Below are 16752 nucleotides of genomic sequence, written 5' to 3'. Positions count from 1 at the left end.
ATATAATATATTATCAAGCTCGGGCTCGGGCTAGGCTTTTTTGAGAAAGCCCGAACCCGGCCCGAAAATGGTTGGGCCTGGTGTTTTGGGCCCGAGCCTGAGCCCACAGGCCTAAAGTCATGTCCAAGCCCAACTTAGAACAGGCCAGGCCAGGCTGGCCCATCAGGCTACCTGGCCCATGAACAGGTCTAATGGTCAAAAGTGACCTATAGTTTGGAAAAAAAAAAAAGGAAAAAATAAAAAACACAGAACCATGAGGTGATTTTGAGCTTCAAATGTTGCCCAACAGCCCAAATGCTGCCCAGAGCCGTTTATTCATTGCGTTCACTGTTCAACCACAACACAAACCGTTGAATACTTGAAGTTTGAAGTTTGAACATTGCCCAAAACCAGAACCATTGATTGAATTTGAAGTCTTGATTTAGTGATTCTTAAATACAGACAGAACTGAGAACACCACTATCTGCACACAGTAACTAAATAATAAATTAGTCAGATGTTCTCTTGAATCAATGAATCTCATCCATTTTTAAACGCTTTTTATTATGTTACCGATTAATTAGAGGAATTCAAGAGTTATGTTTTCTTAATATTTTGTTATCAGTTTGTCACTGTATGCAAGTTAGAATATGTTGTTTTGATCAGCAGAAATTAAGTTTTATATAGACAAAGGGATGCTTAGTATAATATGAGTACAGAACTGTCAAACCCTTTCCTCAAACCCAAGCTACATAGAAGCCCAGAACAAAAGTTGTCTTGTAACTCCTTGTTTAGCTAAGGAGTCAGCAAACCCATTTGCAGTCCTTCTGACCCATTTAAACTCTTCTCCTATGTCCTTGCGACCTTTTCCACTTCCCTCACTACATGTTTAAGAGTCCAAGGGGTGTGCCTGTTTGCATTTTCCCAAGATATAACTACTTTTGAGTCCCATTCCACCTCAATTGATCTGAAACCGAACTGTTTAGCTAATCTGAGCCCCTGCAGTAAGGCCAACAATTCAGCCTTCAAGGAGTTTCCCATGCCAATCAGTCCTGAATATTTTCAATACGTAGAAGTTAACACCAAAGAAAAGAGGTTTTACATTGCAGATTTGAAATTGAGGTACAACTTTACATTCTTAAGATTTATTTCTATGTTTTCTCTTTTTTTTTGTTTTATTTATTGGTGTCTTTTTTTATTATTTTGTACGCTCGGTGGATGAATGAGGGAAAGGGGGATCATTTTCGATAAAGACAAGGGATTTCATTAATGAGAACCATATGTTTGACAAAAGTCCCAAACGGGCTCTGAGAAGTCAATTAAGTAAATACATAATTAATCTACTTATTATATATATATATTAGTTATGATAGAACATGAATAAGGGAAAAGGATATTTGGTTAGCAACTTAGATTTCCTGTATTTCTTAGAAATATTTTGTCATAATGTTCCTGTGAGAAAATTAGCCAATTAATAGTCATGAATTTTTTCTAGTTAATAAAGAAAAAAAAAAGAAAATGTTAAGCTAGGATTATTTTTCAGACTGCCCTTATTTGGAAGTTAGAGTAGAGTCAAGGGGCAAAACTAGGAATTTTATCTTCTTTTCACCTTTTTTCTCAAAAAAAAACACTAAGAGAATGGACTGTATCTGAAAACATTGTCTACTGAAAAATAAATACCTAGATTTCATGGAGAGTGAACAATTAAATTCATAAAATATTAGTGAAGGAATAGCTTATATATTCTCTTTTTTACGTCCATATCATGAGAGTTTGGCAAAAGTTTTAGTGCCGGCTGCCAACCAGACTCACCCTCCTTTTTACATACAATTTAAAAAGAAAGAACCCCTCCAAAAAAAGAAATTAGGATCCATGTTTATTTTCATATTAGCCTTTACCCACCCACCCACCCCCCCAAAAAAACAAAAATCCTGGCTCTGCCCCTGCTGGTGAATAATTTTGTTAAAATATCATACATGGTCAGCTTTTTGTTGTATTCTGGGTCCTATATGTGTAGTTATTATACCATTTTCTCATTTCCTGGAATTACATTGGAAGTTTTCATGGTCCTAAAATTTTCTCCATTTGAGATCTTTATGCTTTCCTAAATTTCCTACAAAATTTTCATTTTCAGTAGACTGAAGTTCTTCCTAAAACCAAAATTGCAAACCTGGCTTGGAACTAATATGAAATTTGGTTAGGAACTTCTCAAAAAGATGCCAAGAAAAATTACATCATGGTTGCCTCTGATGCTAGATTAGACAGTGATAAATGATTCTCTCAAGGTTAACCAATGAAGTATCCCATAAATATACCTAAAATTGCAGCATCACAAAGATCATCTTGATGTGTGTTTGCATTATAATAAGTAACTTTTGAAGATTTCCTACAAATGTTGTCTTGTCTTGCTCAGACATCTGATGAAATTTTCACATTCTAAAAATGAAAATGAGTAGGTTCTATAAGTACCTTAATGTAATGGCTGGTAGGTTGCACCTCATCCATAAGATCACATGCTTCCATCCTGTTTTCCCACTAATAAAATGGTAGAAATTTGATTAGCATTCTAACTTGCAGGATTATAAACAAAAGGGTAAATTATTGTCAGGTTTTAAGTTAGGTAGCATAAAGGTTAGCACAAGGATTTCCCCTTTTCCTATTAATTGTTTCTGTCGAAAGGGGGAGATTCAATGTTTTTGTCCTTGCTAGTTTCAGGGTCTTCCTGGCCATGTATAGGATAGGGGAAAGAAGTTTGTTGCTTTCATTTGGTCTTCTCATATGAAATCAAAGACATCAGCCTAGACATCAACCCATGTTTCCATAATATAGGGTTTTATCTACACAACTTCATACATCATAGTGTCAGTTAGCAGCTTTTTTACTAGTTTACAATTTAACCTTAGCCAAAACCATTAGTTTTGTTCTCATTTATCTGGGTATCAAATTCTAACAATTCAAAAACCTTTTTTGATTTTACCAGTCTGTATTCAGTATGCTTGTCCACAACTGCAGCCTCTTCTGGAACTGTTGGATTTTTTTTTTTTATATGATCAATAACAGAATCATTTCATTAATGAAAGATGAAAGAAAAGAAGCCTTGTTAAAAATTTTCCTTGTTTATTGGTGTAATCATATCCTGAGTTTCTGGTTCATGAGACACCATGGTAATTGTAATTTCTAAAGCTTTATGCATTATGATAATCTCCTTTTATTCCCCTCAAGTTTCACTTATACTTCCTCGTGTATATTCCCAGTGGTTGAATGATGTTAGTTCTTCAATCAGGACTTTGTAGGGTTATGTACCAATATCATGACATGTTAGTTAAAAAGGAGGCTGAAGTATGAAATATCATCATCACCGTCATCAAAGCCTTATCCTATTTTTTGTGGTCAGCTGCATAAATCCTGCTCTGTCGATCCATTCTGCCCAGGGCCATATCTTTGTTAAGGCATATTTTTTCATATCTTCTCTGACTTCCTAAGTCTGTTTCCTTTCATGAATTAAATTCCATTTTTTAAAGCCTTGAATTTGCACCAAATCACAAACAATTAATATTTTTTGAATGTAAAATAAAATAGATAGTATAATGAATATGACATAAAAATTCATGAAATCTGCTTCTTTGTTAAGAGGGCACCCCATGGACTTCATAATTACATTAGTTCCTGGCTGCCCGCAATGCCAACCTTATTACTAATTTTGTCATTTCAGAAGTTTTAACCAGAACATCCTTTCTGCAGCATCCTGGAAATATTGCTGTGGATGATGTGAATGGTGGACGGCTTATCTTCTACGACTTCGGAATGATGGGAAGGTATTTTCTAGTTTCAGACCTTTGGTGATGATTAGCTCTTGATAATAGTTTTCCCCACTAATATCTCCCCACTGTTCTGCTGATACTGAGAAATATCATATACATTTAATTAACTCGTGGTTTGGTGCCTTGCAGTATCAGTCCAAATATCAGAGAGGGCCTACTTGAAGCATTCTATGCAATTTATGAGAAGGACCCTGATAAAGTAAATTACTCTTCCCTTTAATTGTCATCCCGAATGGTATATATATATTAGAATATTTTTTAGTCTATATTACACACCAAATTTTTCTAAAGCAGCTCACACTGAATGAACAATGACTATTGCAAGAATGTTGCAATTATGTCAAGTTACTGGTCCTTGTGGTACCCTATTGTGAATTATGACTTACTTTTCAAAGAAACTGCTTTTTTGCAGGTGCTTCAGGCCATGATCCAGATGGGTGTTCTCGTGCCTACTGGAGATATGACAGCTGTTAGAAGGACAGCGCAATTCTTTCTTAATAGGTGCTTTCACGAGAGAGAGAGAGAGAGAGAGAGAGAGAGAGAGAGAGATTTGTTAAATGTTTAGTTCTCATGTTACAAATATTATTGCTGATCCATGTAATTGAAAATTGCATACAGCTTTGAGGAGCGCCTTGCAGCGCAAAGGAAAGAGAGAGAGATAGCTAAAACAGAGCTTGGCTTTAAAAAACCATTAACTAAGGAGGAAAGGATAGAGAAAAAGAAGCAACGGCTAGCTGCAATTGGTAATGCACTTGTCATATCTTTTATGCATGTGAATCAAGGCCTTAATGACTTTCCATTTGATTTGATCCATTAACTTACTAGTGTTTGGTAGGTTAGACTTAATTTTTGCGTTGGGAAGTTAGGCTTTTTCCTACAAGACTTGAATGAAGATTACATTGACTTTTGATTGTTTTTGAATTTAAACAAGAACAAGGAGCCAAAGGAAGGGGAGGTTGAGGGTACAATATGTTCATAAGCAATTTTTTGTCACTCCAATTTTATTGGCTTTAAATATCCTCATGAGTCTAGTCTCAGCATTTGACATGAATATATGAGCTTATCTATTGTAGTTATGAAAACCCGGACATATCCAATTGACCTTTAGTTTCTAGATATTTCTGATCTTTAAGTAAGTTTAACTACACAAATTTTCTACTGTTACGTTAAAGATACAGCTAAGCAGGTACTAGATATCCATGCATTCAATGTTGAAGGTGGAATGAGTTGGACTCAACATTGTCATGTTCTGTTTGCAGGGGAGGATCTATTGGCAATTGCTGCAGATCAACCTTTTCGTTTTCCTGCCACTTTCACGTTTGTTGTTAGAGCATTTTCAGGTATAGTGGCTAAGAAACTTAACCGCTTAAAAGTTGTATTACCTATTTGCGACATTTTCTTAAGTGGTAGCTGTTGTTGGTGCAGTATTGGATGGCATTGGGAAGGGTCTTGACCCTCGATTTGACATTACAGAAATTGCCAAACCGTGAGTATTTCTGAAGTTATTGAAATTCTTTATAATTTATTGATAGGACCTCTTGAATATTAGTTCCTACCTGTAATCTTTGTCTCTCTGACACTTTACCTTGTAGTTATGCCATGGAATTGCTGAGGTTTCGTGAAGCTGGAGTTGAAGTTATCATAAAGGCAAGTTTCTTAAGTTATATTGATTTTACCATGGTCAGCTAGAGTATTATAATCTGATGACTCACAGGGGTCAGCTACATGAATCCTGTTTTCCATTACATGCTGTTTAGTGCCATATCTATGACGACTAACATGTGATTGACAATTAATATTTCAGGACTTCAAAAAGAGATGGGACCGACAATCCCGTGCATTTGCCAACATATTTAGACAGGCTGACAGAGTTGAGAAGCTTGCTGAAATCATTCAGCGCTTGGTAGTGGCTCAACTTCCCCCATTATTTTCATTATATTTTGAGTTTTTGAGTAATCTGGGTTCTGTTTCTCTTCTTGTCATAGACCTTGAATTCCTTAACTGCATTTGCATCTCTCTTTATAGGAACAAGGTAATCTGAAGCTTCGTGTTCGAACTTTGGAGTCTGAGAGGGCTTTCCAACGTGTTGCAGCTGTTCAAAAGACAGTGGGAAATGTGAGTGTAGCGCAATTATTACTTTATACAGTGCTAAAAAATCATAACTGTGACTTGTCAAAAAAAATCATGACTGTGTATCTCTTGATTTTTATTAAATGAAATTATGGAAATTCCCAAGATATTGAACTGTTGTCAGAAAATTTCAATATTAAATCTGAAACTATTGATATTTCATTAAAACATAAGTAATAGGAATCTCTTAAAATTATTATAATATTTCACAATATTTTTATAACAATTCAAAAATACTTAACCAACATTAGTTAGTCCATTGGATAGGCAAACAAAGAACCTAGCAGGACCCTTTGCTGAGTCGCTGACCACATTAGACTGTAGGGAGTTGGTAAATGAAGGTAGCCATACATAATCTAGAATAGTATTAAAAATAACCTTAATTGATAATGTCTTCAATGTAGTATAATTGAATGCCTAATTATTTAAATAATATTTTTAATTTTTAGTGCATTTTGTATAATAAAATAATCATTATCACAACAAAAAGTGCCACGGTTCAAGTCCCATGGATAGGGACTTAACCTTTAGCATTTTTTTACACTTTTTGAAAGTCTGATAATATGCTAGATTTTCAAAAATAATGATAGTTATCATCGTGGGTTGACATTAGCCAATCCAAATATAATACCTAGCAAGAAAAGAAAAAGAATGGTATTGTTGACTATTTTTTTTTATCAGCAAAAAGATTTTATTAATAACAGAGAAATATTGAAATACAATAGATAAAGGTTGCAGAAAGCATTAACCCAATCTGCAAACACTAAAAAGCATTTACAGTTCTGCCCAGTACAAGGTAGATCTATTTGCCCCCTGTTTTGCTAGAGTGTCCGCCAACCCATTTGCAGTTGTTTTGATCCAGCCAAACTGAGTGTTGAACTTCCTTGCAATTATGTCAATTTCTCTGTATATAAATTTGAGCTTCCAAGGTGCTGATGTAATGTTTTTAGCCCAAGAAATGACCAGCAGTGAGTCTCCTTCTATTTCTAAGTCTGTTGTACCAATCTGCTCAGCCATCTTTAAGCCTTGAAGTAGAGCCAATGATTCAGACTGTATTGAGTCACCAATATCTATTGGTCCTGAGAAGAGTGCCATAACTTCACCTAGATGATTTCTAATAACACCTCCTATACCTGCCCTTCCCGGGTTGCCAAAGGAACTCCCATCAAAGTTTAGTTTTAATTTGTTCAGTGCAGGTGGCTTCCACTCCGCTCTCACTTCTTTGGGAACATCTGTCTGTGCTACTTCAGGTGTTTTAATTTGTTGACTATTTCACCTAAACCTGTAATAGATATATCAAATCAGATGTTTTCTATTGACAAAGTTTGAACCCAGAAAGAAAGTTTTTTGTAAATAGTTTCCAAATCTTAAATTTGATATGCTTTTGTAAACTTGCAGCTTTAGTTCATGAACAAGTTGGCAATAGTAGTCTTGAATTGGATGTGCTATTTTCAAACTAATGCAACTTTAGTTCATGACATAGAATTAGGGCCGTAGCTTGTTGTAGCTTTCCTCGTGATTTTTTCCATGTCATGATACATGGGAAATTTAAGATGACAAAATTTTATTTGTTATTATGGAACAAGATATTTTTACCATGTGACTGGATCTCTTTTTTACGTTACAGGCAGTGGTTGCTGGAAGTCTACTAAACCTGGCAACAGTACTGTATCTAAATTCAATTCGAGTAAGCCCATCCTTGTTAATCTGTATTTCTTGCATATTATGTGAATATGTGCCTTCCATCATATACATGGTTTCTGTTCATGCTTCTGACAAGCCCTTCATTCTTATAGGTTCCTGCTATGGTAGGATACGTACTTTGTGCATTTTTTGGCATTCAAATTTTCTTTGGCATTCTCAAGGTCAAAAAATTAGATCAACAAGAGAAGCTGATAACAGGCACAGCCTGAACCATTGGTGAGTGAATGCCTATGTTGAAGTGTAGTTTTGGTCTTTCATAGTCTAATTACATGATACAATTTATTCCTCGTTTGCTGAAGCATATGCCTTCCCATCCACAATTGATTGTTCAACTAAAATAAGATAACTTCACAGAAATGTCATATATCATTATGTTTGTGCATGGATTTTTTATTTTTTTTTGGCAATTTATTGGATGAGCAATTCATTGAACTGCATTCTTGTGTTGGACCATGCCCCCCTATGTAATATCTGTTTTTCTTTTCCTTTTTGTTTGGTAGGTGACCAGGCTAGGGATAGGGGTCATTGCCTGATATGATGGTAAAATCTCAGGCTGAAAAAGGTTTTTGAATGCCAAATGTCAGGTCAATATCTGCTTCTGGGGAGAGATAAGAGAGGTTATCTGTTCTTTTTTCATCTGATGTAATCCTTTTAATTAATCAATGAAATTTCTGTTAGAATGTTAGAGTGATGTTCGGCTGATAAGAGTTCTTATTAGCCCATTCTTATGTTTAACTTATCTTGTAACTGGGCTTGTGTTAATGGGCCTAATCCTGTTTAATGATTTAAGTCATCTGGGTGTCCCATCACTAATCAGGGGCATCCCAGTAATTTCTTGTACCTTGTACTATATTCATCTATAAATAAAGAACTGGTCGACTGGCTAGTACAGTTCGGCATTCTCTTCTTTTCTGTCATTCTCTTTTCTTCCTTGCTACTTCGAGTATAGCTCTTCAGATTACATGGTATCAGAGCATTAGCTCCTTCCTGGTTTTAGCAGGCGCACTCTCTTCTCTTGCTGTCTTTTCATCTTCTCTCTTCCTTTTCTGGGTTGCTGCAGTGAAGACCTAGGAGTGTAAGAGAGTAAAGCAAGTTCGAACCTAGGGTTTCTCTTGGTTGTAGGACTCAAGAGAAGTAAGACCCAGAAGTAGATGTCCTACTAGATTATCTCCAGCAAATAGTAGCTATTGGGCTACTAAGAGAGGTCTGTATAGGACAGACCTAGTTGAGGACTGATTTCAGCAGTCCTAGCACTAGCCGAAAGAGGGAGAGCTTCCTCTACAGTTGCAGCTTCGTGCTCCAGCAAGACTTGCGCAGAACAAGTGGTAAAGACTTAGCCTTCTCTACAGTTGTAGCTTCGTGCCCCAGCAAGACTTGGGCAGAACTGTGGTAACTTCAGTTACAGATTCTCTTCAGGTCGGTTATCAGTCCTACTTTGTGAACTTCAGTTACTGCACTGCACAGTTACTTCAGGTTGCACAACAAGCCCTAACTGAAGTAACTTCAGTTACTAGCACTGTGAACTGGTTCAGTTACAGCCCTGTACTTGCTACTTCGGCCAGTCCTAAACAGCACTGCACAGTACCCGAACTGTGAACACTTCTACCAGCACGGTGAACACTGTGACCACTTCGGCCAGTCCTAAACAGAATCACCTACAGCACTGTGAACAACTCTTGGACTGAAGTCAAGATGTCCTCACTATCCGGTGAAGTTTCCTCTAGAGATAACAGACCTGTTACAAGGTCCTCAAACCTGGAAAACCCTAATCTGCACAGCTTGCAGATTACAAGTGTGCTGCTAGATGAGTATAACTTCAGAGAGTGGTCTGTCTCAGCAATGCTGTTCATTACCTCTCGTGACCTCACAGGCTATTTGGATGGAGACAAGAAACAACCAGAAATTGGCAGTCCTGAATACACCGTGTGGCGTAAGGAAAATGCCATAGTCATGTCTTGGTTGCTGGCCTCTATGACTCCTAGGGTGGCCAAAACTGTTCATCACTTCCCCACAGCTGCTAAAATTTGGGAGAAAGTATCTAAGACATATGGCCAGAAAAAGAACAATGCTAGAATCTACAGGCTGAACCAAGACATTGCAGCCCTAAGGCAAGGAGACATGTCCGTGGCAACCTACTTTGCAACACTGGAAGGCCTCTGGGAAGAGCTTGACCACCATTTGATTTTGGATTGGGAAAATGCTAATGATAAGGGGAGGCATGATAAGCAGATTGAGGAGGGCAGAGCCTTCAAGTTTCTGGCGGGTCTTGACCCTGTATATGAAGGTATAAGGTCACAGATTCTAGGGAGAGATGAATTACCTGAGCTTCACCATGTCTACTACCTGGTGAGGAATGAAGAAGTAAGGAGAAAGGAGATGCAAGTTGACTCCCAGACACAGTCAACAGAACAACCTGGAGAACATTCAGCCTTAGTCTCCACTAAGGGGAATAGATTTTCAGACAAGAAGTCCCTCAAGTGTACACATTGTGGTGGTGAGAAACACACAAAGGAGAAATGTTGGGTCCTGTACCCTCATCTGAAGCCAGCTGCTCTGAGAAAGGACAAAAGGCAACAGAAGGGCCACACAGCAAGTGGGAATCTTGCCACCAACAACAGTAGTGACAACTCACAGAGTATTCAGACAGTGTCATCTTCCACCGCAAGGCAGGCTGCCGATTCCTCTGGACCAAGTACTTTGGGCTTCACAGCTAGTGAGGTAGAGGTTCTTAGTCGGGCATTAGCCCGTCTGAAGAACAATTCTTTAGCTTCCACCTCTCTTTCCAAATCAGGTACAGCCTCTGCATTTAGTGCATCTAGTTCCATTAATTCTACCTCTTGGGTGATTGATTCCGGAGCCACTGACCATATGACACATATGTCCTCCTTATTCTCCACATATCATTTGTTGTCTGGCCAGGATAAGATGAGAGTAGCTGATGGGTCCCTCTCCACCATCTCTGGAAAGGGGGTGGTTGACCTAAGCAAGGATCTCTCTCTTAAATCAGTCCTACATGTTCCTAGTCTTACCTCAAATCTGTTGTCTGTTTCAAAGCTTACAAAAAATTTGAACTGCAGTATAACTTTCTTTCCTTCTCATTGTGTCTTCTAGGACAGATTGACGAGGAGAACGATTGGGAGTGGTCATGAGTATGGGGGCCTCTACTACTTTGATGAAGATGTCAGCTCAGCCATGCAAGCTTCTACTACTAGTCCGGAGAGTGTGGAGTCAATAGCTAGGCTGCACTTGTGGCATGCTAGGCTAGGTCATTTGTCCTTTTCTTCCTTAGCAATGTTGTTTCCCGAATTATGTAAGGGCATTTCGAGTCAAAGTTTAATTTGTGATGTGTGTCAAATGTCAAAACAATGTAGATCAATGTATCCAATTTCTAGTAATGAAATTCAAGCCCCTTTTGACTTGGTTCATTCTGATGTTTGGGGTCCTTCACCCATTGTTTCCATTGATGGCTTCCGTTACTTCATCAGTTTTATTGACCATTATTCTCGGTGCACTTGGATTTATCTGTTGAAAGGACGTGAAGAAGTTCCCCGGATAACTATGATGTTTTGCAAGATGGTTGAAACACAATTTGATAAAAAGATCAAGCAATTCCGTTCAGACAATGCAGCTGAATACTTTGAAAGATCCCTGAACTCATTCATGGAAGATGCAGGCATGTTACATCAATCATCGTGTGCTTACACCCCTCAGCAAAATGGGGTCGCTGAGCGCAAGAACAGACATCTATTGGAGACAGCTCGAGCCCTTCTTTTCCAGCACAACGTGCCCAAGCAATATTGGTCTCAAGCTGTTCTCACTGCATCATACCTGATAAATCGGATGCCATCTAAGGTACTGGGTATGAAGACCCCTTTCTCTGTTTTGTGTCCCCCTCTTCCAGAATTTCCTCTTCCCCCGCGGGTTTTTGGTTGTACATGCTTCATACATGTGAAAGATCCAAAGAAGACCAAGCTGGATCCTAAGGCTACAAAGGGAATATTTTTGGGGTACTCTCCTACGCAGAAGGGGTATAAGTGTTATGATCCTGTCTCCAAGAAAAAATATGTCACCAGGGATGTAGTCTTTTTTGAGTTTCAACCCTATTTCGAGTCTTCTCAGAATCCTCTTCAGGGGGAGAGTAGTGGGTTGGAAGAGGATTCTCATTCTCCCTTCTTTTTTGTTCCCATTTCAGCACCTTCCACTACTACTAGCTATAACATTCCGGGTCAACCTAGTGAGACTTCCACTGTGCCAATTGCTTCTCCAGATTCGGCTGATACTTCTGAAGGTTCCAGTAAACAGGAGAAAGAGATACTTACATACAGTAGAAGGAAGAAGGCCCCTCAACCTCATGATTGCAACCAGTTGAACTCAGATCAATCTGTCTCTGCAATCCAAGGTAATTCTGATTCACTCAATTCAGATTTGGATCTTTCTATTGCTCTCCGTAAGCCTGTTCGTTCTTGTACCACTCGGCATCCCATAGCCGATTATGTTTTTTACTCACACTTATCCCCTGCCTATCATTCCTTTGTGTCTGCTCTTTCCTCTGTATGTGTCCCTTCCAGGTATTCAGAGGCGGCATCTAATCCAAGGTGGAAAGAAGCCATGAATGAGGAGATGAAAGCCCTAATGAAAGCAAGGACATGGGAATTGGTGGACCTGCCAGAAGGGAAAGGCATTGTTGGGTGCAAGTGGGTATTCACAGTAAAGCACAGGGAAGATGGGTCAGTTGAGAGGTACAAGGCCAGACTCGTGGCAAAGGGGTTTACACAAAAGGAAGGAATTGACTACAAGGAAACCTTTGCCCCAGTAGCAAAGCTCAACACAATCAGGGTTCTACTGTCACTAGCAGCAAAATTCTCTTGGGAACTTCATCAGCTGGATGTGAAGAATGCCTTCCTAAATGGTGATCTTCATGAAGAGGTATTCATGGAACCCCCACCTGGATATGATGTTGGAAAGACGGTATGTAAACTAAGGAAAGCATTATATGGTTTGAAGCAATCTCCCCGGGCATGGTTTGAGAGACTTTGTTTGGCCATGAAGAAAGTAGGGTACACTCAGAGCAGTGCAGATCATACATTGTTTACAAGGAGACAGGATGACAAACTTACAGCACTCATTGTGTATGTGGATGATATGGTGATTACTGGAAATGATGTGAGAGAGATGAAGAGGCTGAAGGAGTTCTTAGCTTCAAAATTTGAGATCAAAGACCTGGGAAATCTGAGATACTTTCTTGGAATTGAAGTTGCTAGATCAAGAGAAGGAATCTACATATGTCAAAGAAAGTATGTGCTAGATCTCCTAGAGGAAACAGGCATGATGGGGTACAGGCCAGCAGACACTCCAATAGAACCAAGCCATGGATTACAAGAATCAATGGGTGAGGAATACTGTGATAAGGAAAGGTACCAAAAGTTGGTAGGAAAACTGATATACTTATCCCTTACTCGGCCAGACATTGCCTATGCAGTGCATGTTGTCAGTCAATTCATGCACTCACCAAAGACCTCTCATATGAGAGCAGTGGAAAGAATCCTCAGATACTTGAAGACTTGCCCAGGGAAAGGAATTTTATTCAGAAAAAACAGCAGACTTGAAATTGAAGCCTTCACTGATGCTGATTGGGCTGGGTCTGTTGGAGACAGAAAATCAACATCAGGTTACTGTACATTCTTGGGAGGAAACCTAGTCACATGGCATAGTAAGAAGCAGAATGTTGTGGCTAGATCAAGTGCAGAAGCAGAATACCGGGCTATGGCACACGGGGTTGCTGAACTCTTATGGCTCAGGACTCTCCTTAATGAGCTTGGTATCAAGACAGAGGGTCCTCTCAAGCTGTATTGTGATAATAAAGTTGCTATCAACATTGCCAACAATCCTGTGCAGCATGACAGGACAAAACATATTGAAATTGATCGACACTTTGTCAGAGAGAGAATTATTTCAGGAGAACTCTGTGTGCCTTATACTCCATCAGAGATGCAGATTGCAGATGTATTAACTAAAGGGCTGGCATCAACGAAGTTCAGGGACATACTTGGCAAGCTAAACATGATTGATATCTATGCTTAGCTTGAGGGGGAGTGTTAGAATGTTAGAGTGATGTTCGGCTGATAAGAGTTCTTATTAGCCCATTCTTATGTTTAACTTATCTTGTAACTGGGCTTGTGTTAATGGGCCTAATCCTGTTTAATGATTTAAGTCATCTGGGTGTCCCATCACTAATCAGGGGCATCCCAATAATTTCTTGTACCTTGTACTATATTCATCTATAAATAAAGAACTGGTCGATTGGCTAGTACAGTTCGACATTCTCTTCTTTTCTGTCATTCTCTTTTCTTCCTTGCTACTTCGAGTATAGCTCTTCATATTACAATTTCCAGTTATTGATAAAAAAATGTCAGGTCTATATCTAGTCCACCCCTCCCAAGGCCCAAGATAGCTGGGATCAACATTGGGTAGTGGCTTTTTACCAGGCTAGGTATCATTTAACGGGTGAAAATGAGTTGAACCCACATGTATGGTACCATAATTCAAGGCAAGGGAGAGATGGCTTTTTACATCCTATTCAGAGGGATGCTTGTCATATCTTGTATCATTCTTTTATCATCTAATAAAAATTCATTCAACTATTAAAAAATTAATATATACATAGAGAGAGAGAGAGAGAGAGAGTACAAACTCCTCATAGACCTTACCAACTTAGCAACCTAACCTGACTGTACATCTATTAACCCTTGATGATAATAAGTAGACATTTCTTTGTTTCCTTTGTTGTGTTCAATTGGGAAAGGAAACTCGTGTTGGCATTGAGGGGAGTATCAAGTGTTTTGTACCGATCAACTTTATGCTTTGTATTGATTCACTGTAATTTAGGCTCCGTTTGTTTGTGATACAAATGCCGAACCGGGGTATTTATGTACTCCGGTTCGTGTTTGTGAGCGTTTGTTTGAAACGTAAAAAAGTAATGATTATCAGAGTAAAAATGTATTTTCTGACAGTTTTGTACTCTGAGAAGAGAGCATTGCTGTACCTATTTTTTGGATACAATTTTGTGTTTTTTTGATAATTAACTTTTTGACCAAAGTTGATGCATTGGAGCATAAGATAGTTGGAGCATTTAATGATGGGCCTACACTTTTGCGCCGATTTCAAACAAACAAGATGAATGCAAAAACGGTTTAAAATGTGAACCGTGTTTGCATCCATGAACCGAAAAATGGGTAAATATGTAGTGTACATATTTGCATTTGCATTGGAACCAAGCGCAGCCTTATGTCCATTTTTGCCACCTTTTTATCTAAATGAATTAGAACTATTTGAACCTTAAAACATTATTTGCACAAATGAAATGCTTTTTGCCAACCACCTTATTGACTCATGGCATATTTAGAGTGCAGGTTCAGCCTTAAGCTTTTTGGTTGTAAAGCAATCTCCAACAATTTTTAGAAGCAAACAAGCCGAAGAACTGTGAAGAGTGGTTTTCTCTGTGAATATGAACTCAAACTTGCCAACATTCATGTTTTCCTATGATGCAAAGAAAAGAAGGTTATCACAGTTGGCATTGAGTCCTTGCAGAACAGTTCTGATCCCCTCATTAAAAGGTTTTTGTTATACGACATTTTGCGTCCAAGAGTTGGACTTTTTGTAACGGAACATTTGCAGAAAAAAATCGGTGTCATGATATATCAGCAATAATCTTACTCAATTCATGACAGCTTTGAGCCTAAATGTAGAATCACTGTTTTCAAGAGCCTCCTAAGTTGGCAACCCAAAACCATCATCCTTGCTTTGAACAAGAATGTCCACAAGTGTCTACAAGTGTAAATTGTGAACAACTTCTGGTGTATCATATTAATAACCTTTTGTATATGTTTTCTGAGGTTCATAATGAAATGTCAAATAATTTATGAACGAAAGATCTCTTTTGATAACGGTTGTCTATCTAGAGTTTTCTCCATGGTCCATCAATTTTCAGGCCTGAACGTATAAAGATCATCTTGAATCACATGGTTCTTTCCCACTGTCGGATTTGAGAACGACTGTAACAAGATACCATTTAAAGAGATAAAGCGCAACAGAAATTTGAGGTTTTCAGTCTTCTGGTTTAAAATCAGAAATTCAAAATTAAGAGTCAAGGATTTGATTGCTCGAAGGGTAAAGACGTTTCTAGAAACATGAGGTAAAATGCCATGGAATCTGAGCCTTTTGTCATCTGTTTGACCATTTACAATTATAGTGGGCGGAATTGCCTTGACTTTTTTGAGTATCATACCTGCTAGAGTAGTTGGCCATATGTTCTCATATCCTTAATGTTGCTTTTTCTTGGAGAAAAAATATGAACACTTTGTTTAATTGATATTTGTTTAGACAAAAAAAATCAGTCAAAAAGAACAGATTCATTGGCATGATTTCTTTTTCCTGAACAATCACTACCCTAGCCTATTTTGAATGGCCTTGCATTAGCATGTCTAAATAAACTGTTTTGAGTCCAGGACCTCCAGGTACTATTTGGTGACGTTTCCCCAAGGCTATGTTTGGTTTGATAGAACTTTCTGTTTCCCCAAGGCTATCAAACCAAACACAACCTAAAACAATTTCTCCTTTTTTTCTATTCCCGGTGTGTATAAAAAACAACTATTTTCTTATGCAGCTTGCTTTGACAGATTTGTAAACAGACTGATGTACCTAATGTTTCAACTTTAACGAATAGTTCCTTCTGTCAAAAAAAAAACAAAGCAAAACAAAATCTAACTGGAGGGAGAACAGAGTTAAGAAAATAAATGGTTTTCTGGAAAAATCACTATCTAGGAAAAAGGTTAGTGATTTGTGAATGCAAATATTTGATGGGGAGGCAGGAGGCAGGGGAGTGGAGGTGAGACAGGAGAGAGGAGTCCGGATCTGCTTTAATCTAATAGCAGTATATTCAATGAAAGGCCACCGCCTGTGATAACCAATGGACACTATAAGCATCACGTGTTAAACCTTTTCATATTTTTTGAAACATCATGAACCTATCTCCCGTTTCCTTCGTCAGACTTAACCCTCTCCTTCCCCAGTTCCCTTCCCCAAATCATAACCCACCTGTCACTAGGCTTTTCAAACAAAG

The 16752-nt window shown here is 38.4% G+C and overlaps 1 protein-coding gene across 5 annotated transcripts in view; it reads left to right on the top strand.

Moving 5' to 3' along the window:
* The window catches only part of ATH13 (ABC2 homolog 13), a 51972-nt gene extending 36410 nt beyond the window's left edge, over positions 1-15562 (top strand). For 2 of the 5 annotated variants that reach the window (XM_010262829.3, XM_088887633.1), the window contains 12 exons: positions 3721-3794; positions 3930-3999; positions 4213-4301; positions 4419-4543; positions 5060-5140; positions 5226-5286; positions 5393-5447; positions 5605-5703; positions 5826-5915; positions 7558-7617; positions 7727-7850; positions 15037-15562. In XM_010262829.3, the coding sequence (XP_010261131.1) occupies positions 3721-3794; positions 3930-3999; positions 4213-4301; positions 4419-4543; positions 5060-5140; positions 5226-5286; positions 5393-5447; positions 5605-5703; positions 5826-5915; positions 7558-7617; positions 7727-7843 (921 nt within the window). In that variant the 3' untranslated portion in view covers positions 7844-7850; positions 15037-15562. Of the gene's footprint in view, positions 1-3720; positions 3795-3929; positions 4000-4212; positions 4302-4418; positions 4544-5059; positions 5141-5225; positions 5287-5392; positions 5448-5604; positions 5704-5825; positions 5916-7557; positions 7618-7726; positions 7851-8134; positions 8252-15036 lie in introns of all 5 variants that reach the window. The other 3 variants (XR_016076218.1, XR_735597.3, XM_010262830.3) reach the window with 3 other exon arrangements.
* Positions 15563-16752: the final 1190 nt, after the last annotated feature.

This window comes from Nelumbo nucifera, chromosome 5, assembly GCF_055504915.1.
Source record: "Nelumbo nucifera cultivar China Antique chromosome 5, China Antique-T2T, whole genome shotgun sequence".
NCBI lineage: Eukaryota > Viridiplantae > Streptophyta > Magnoliopsida > Proteales > Nelumbonaceae > Nelumbo > Nelumbo nucifera.
The sequence above is the reverse complement of the archived record's forward strand: the minus strand, read 5'-3'. Positions and strand labels throughout refer to the sequence as shown.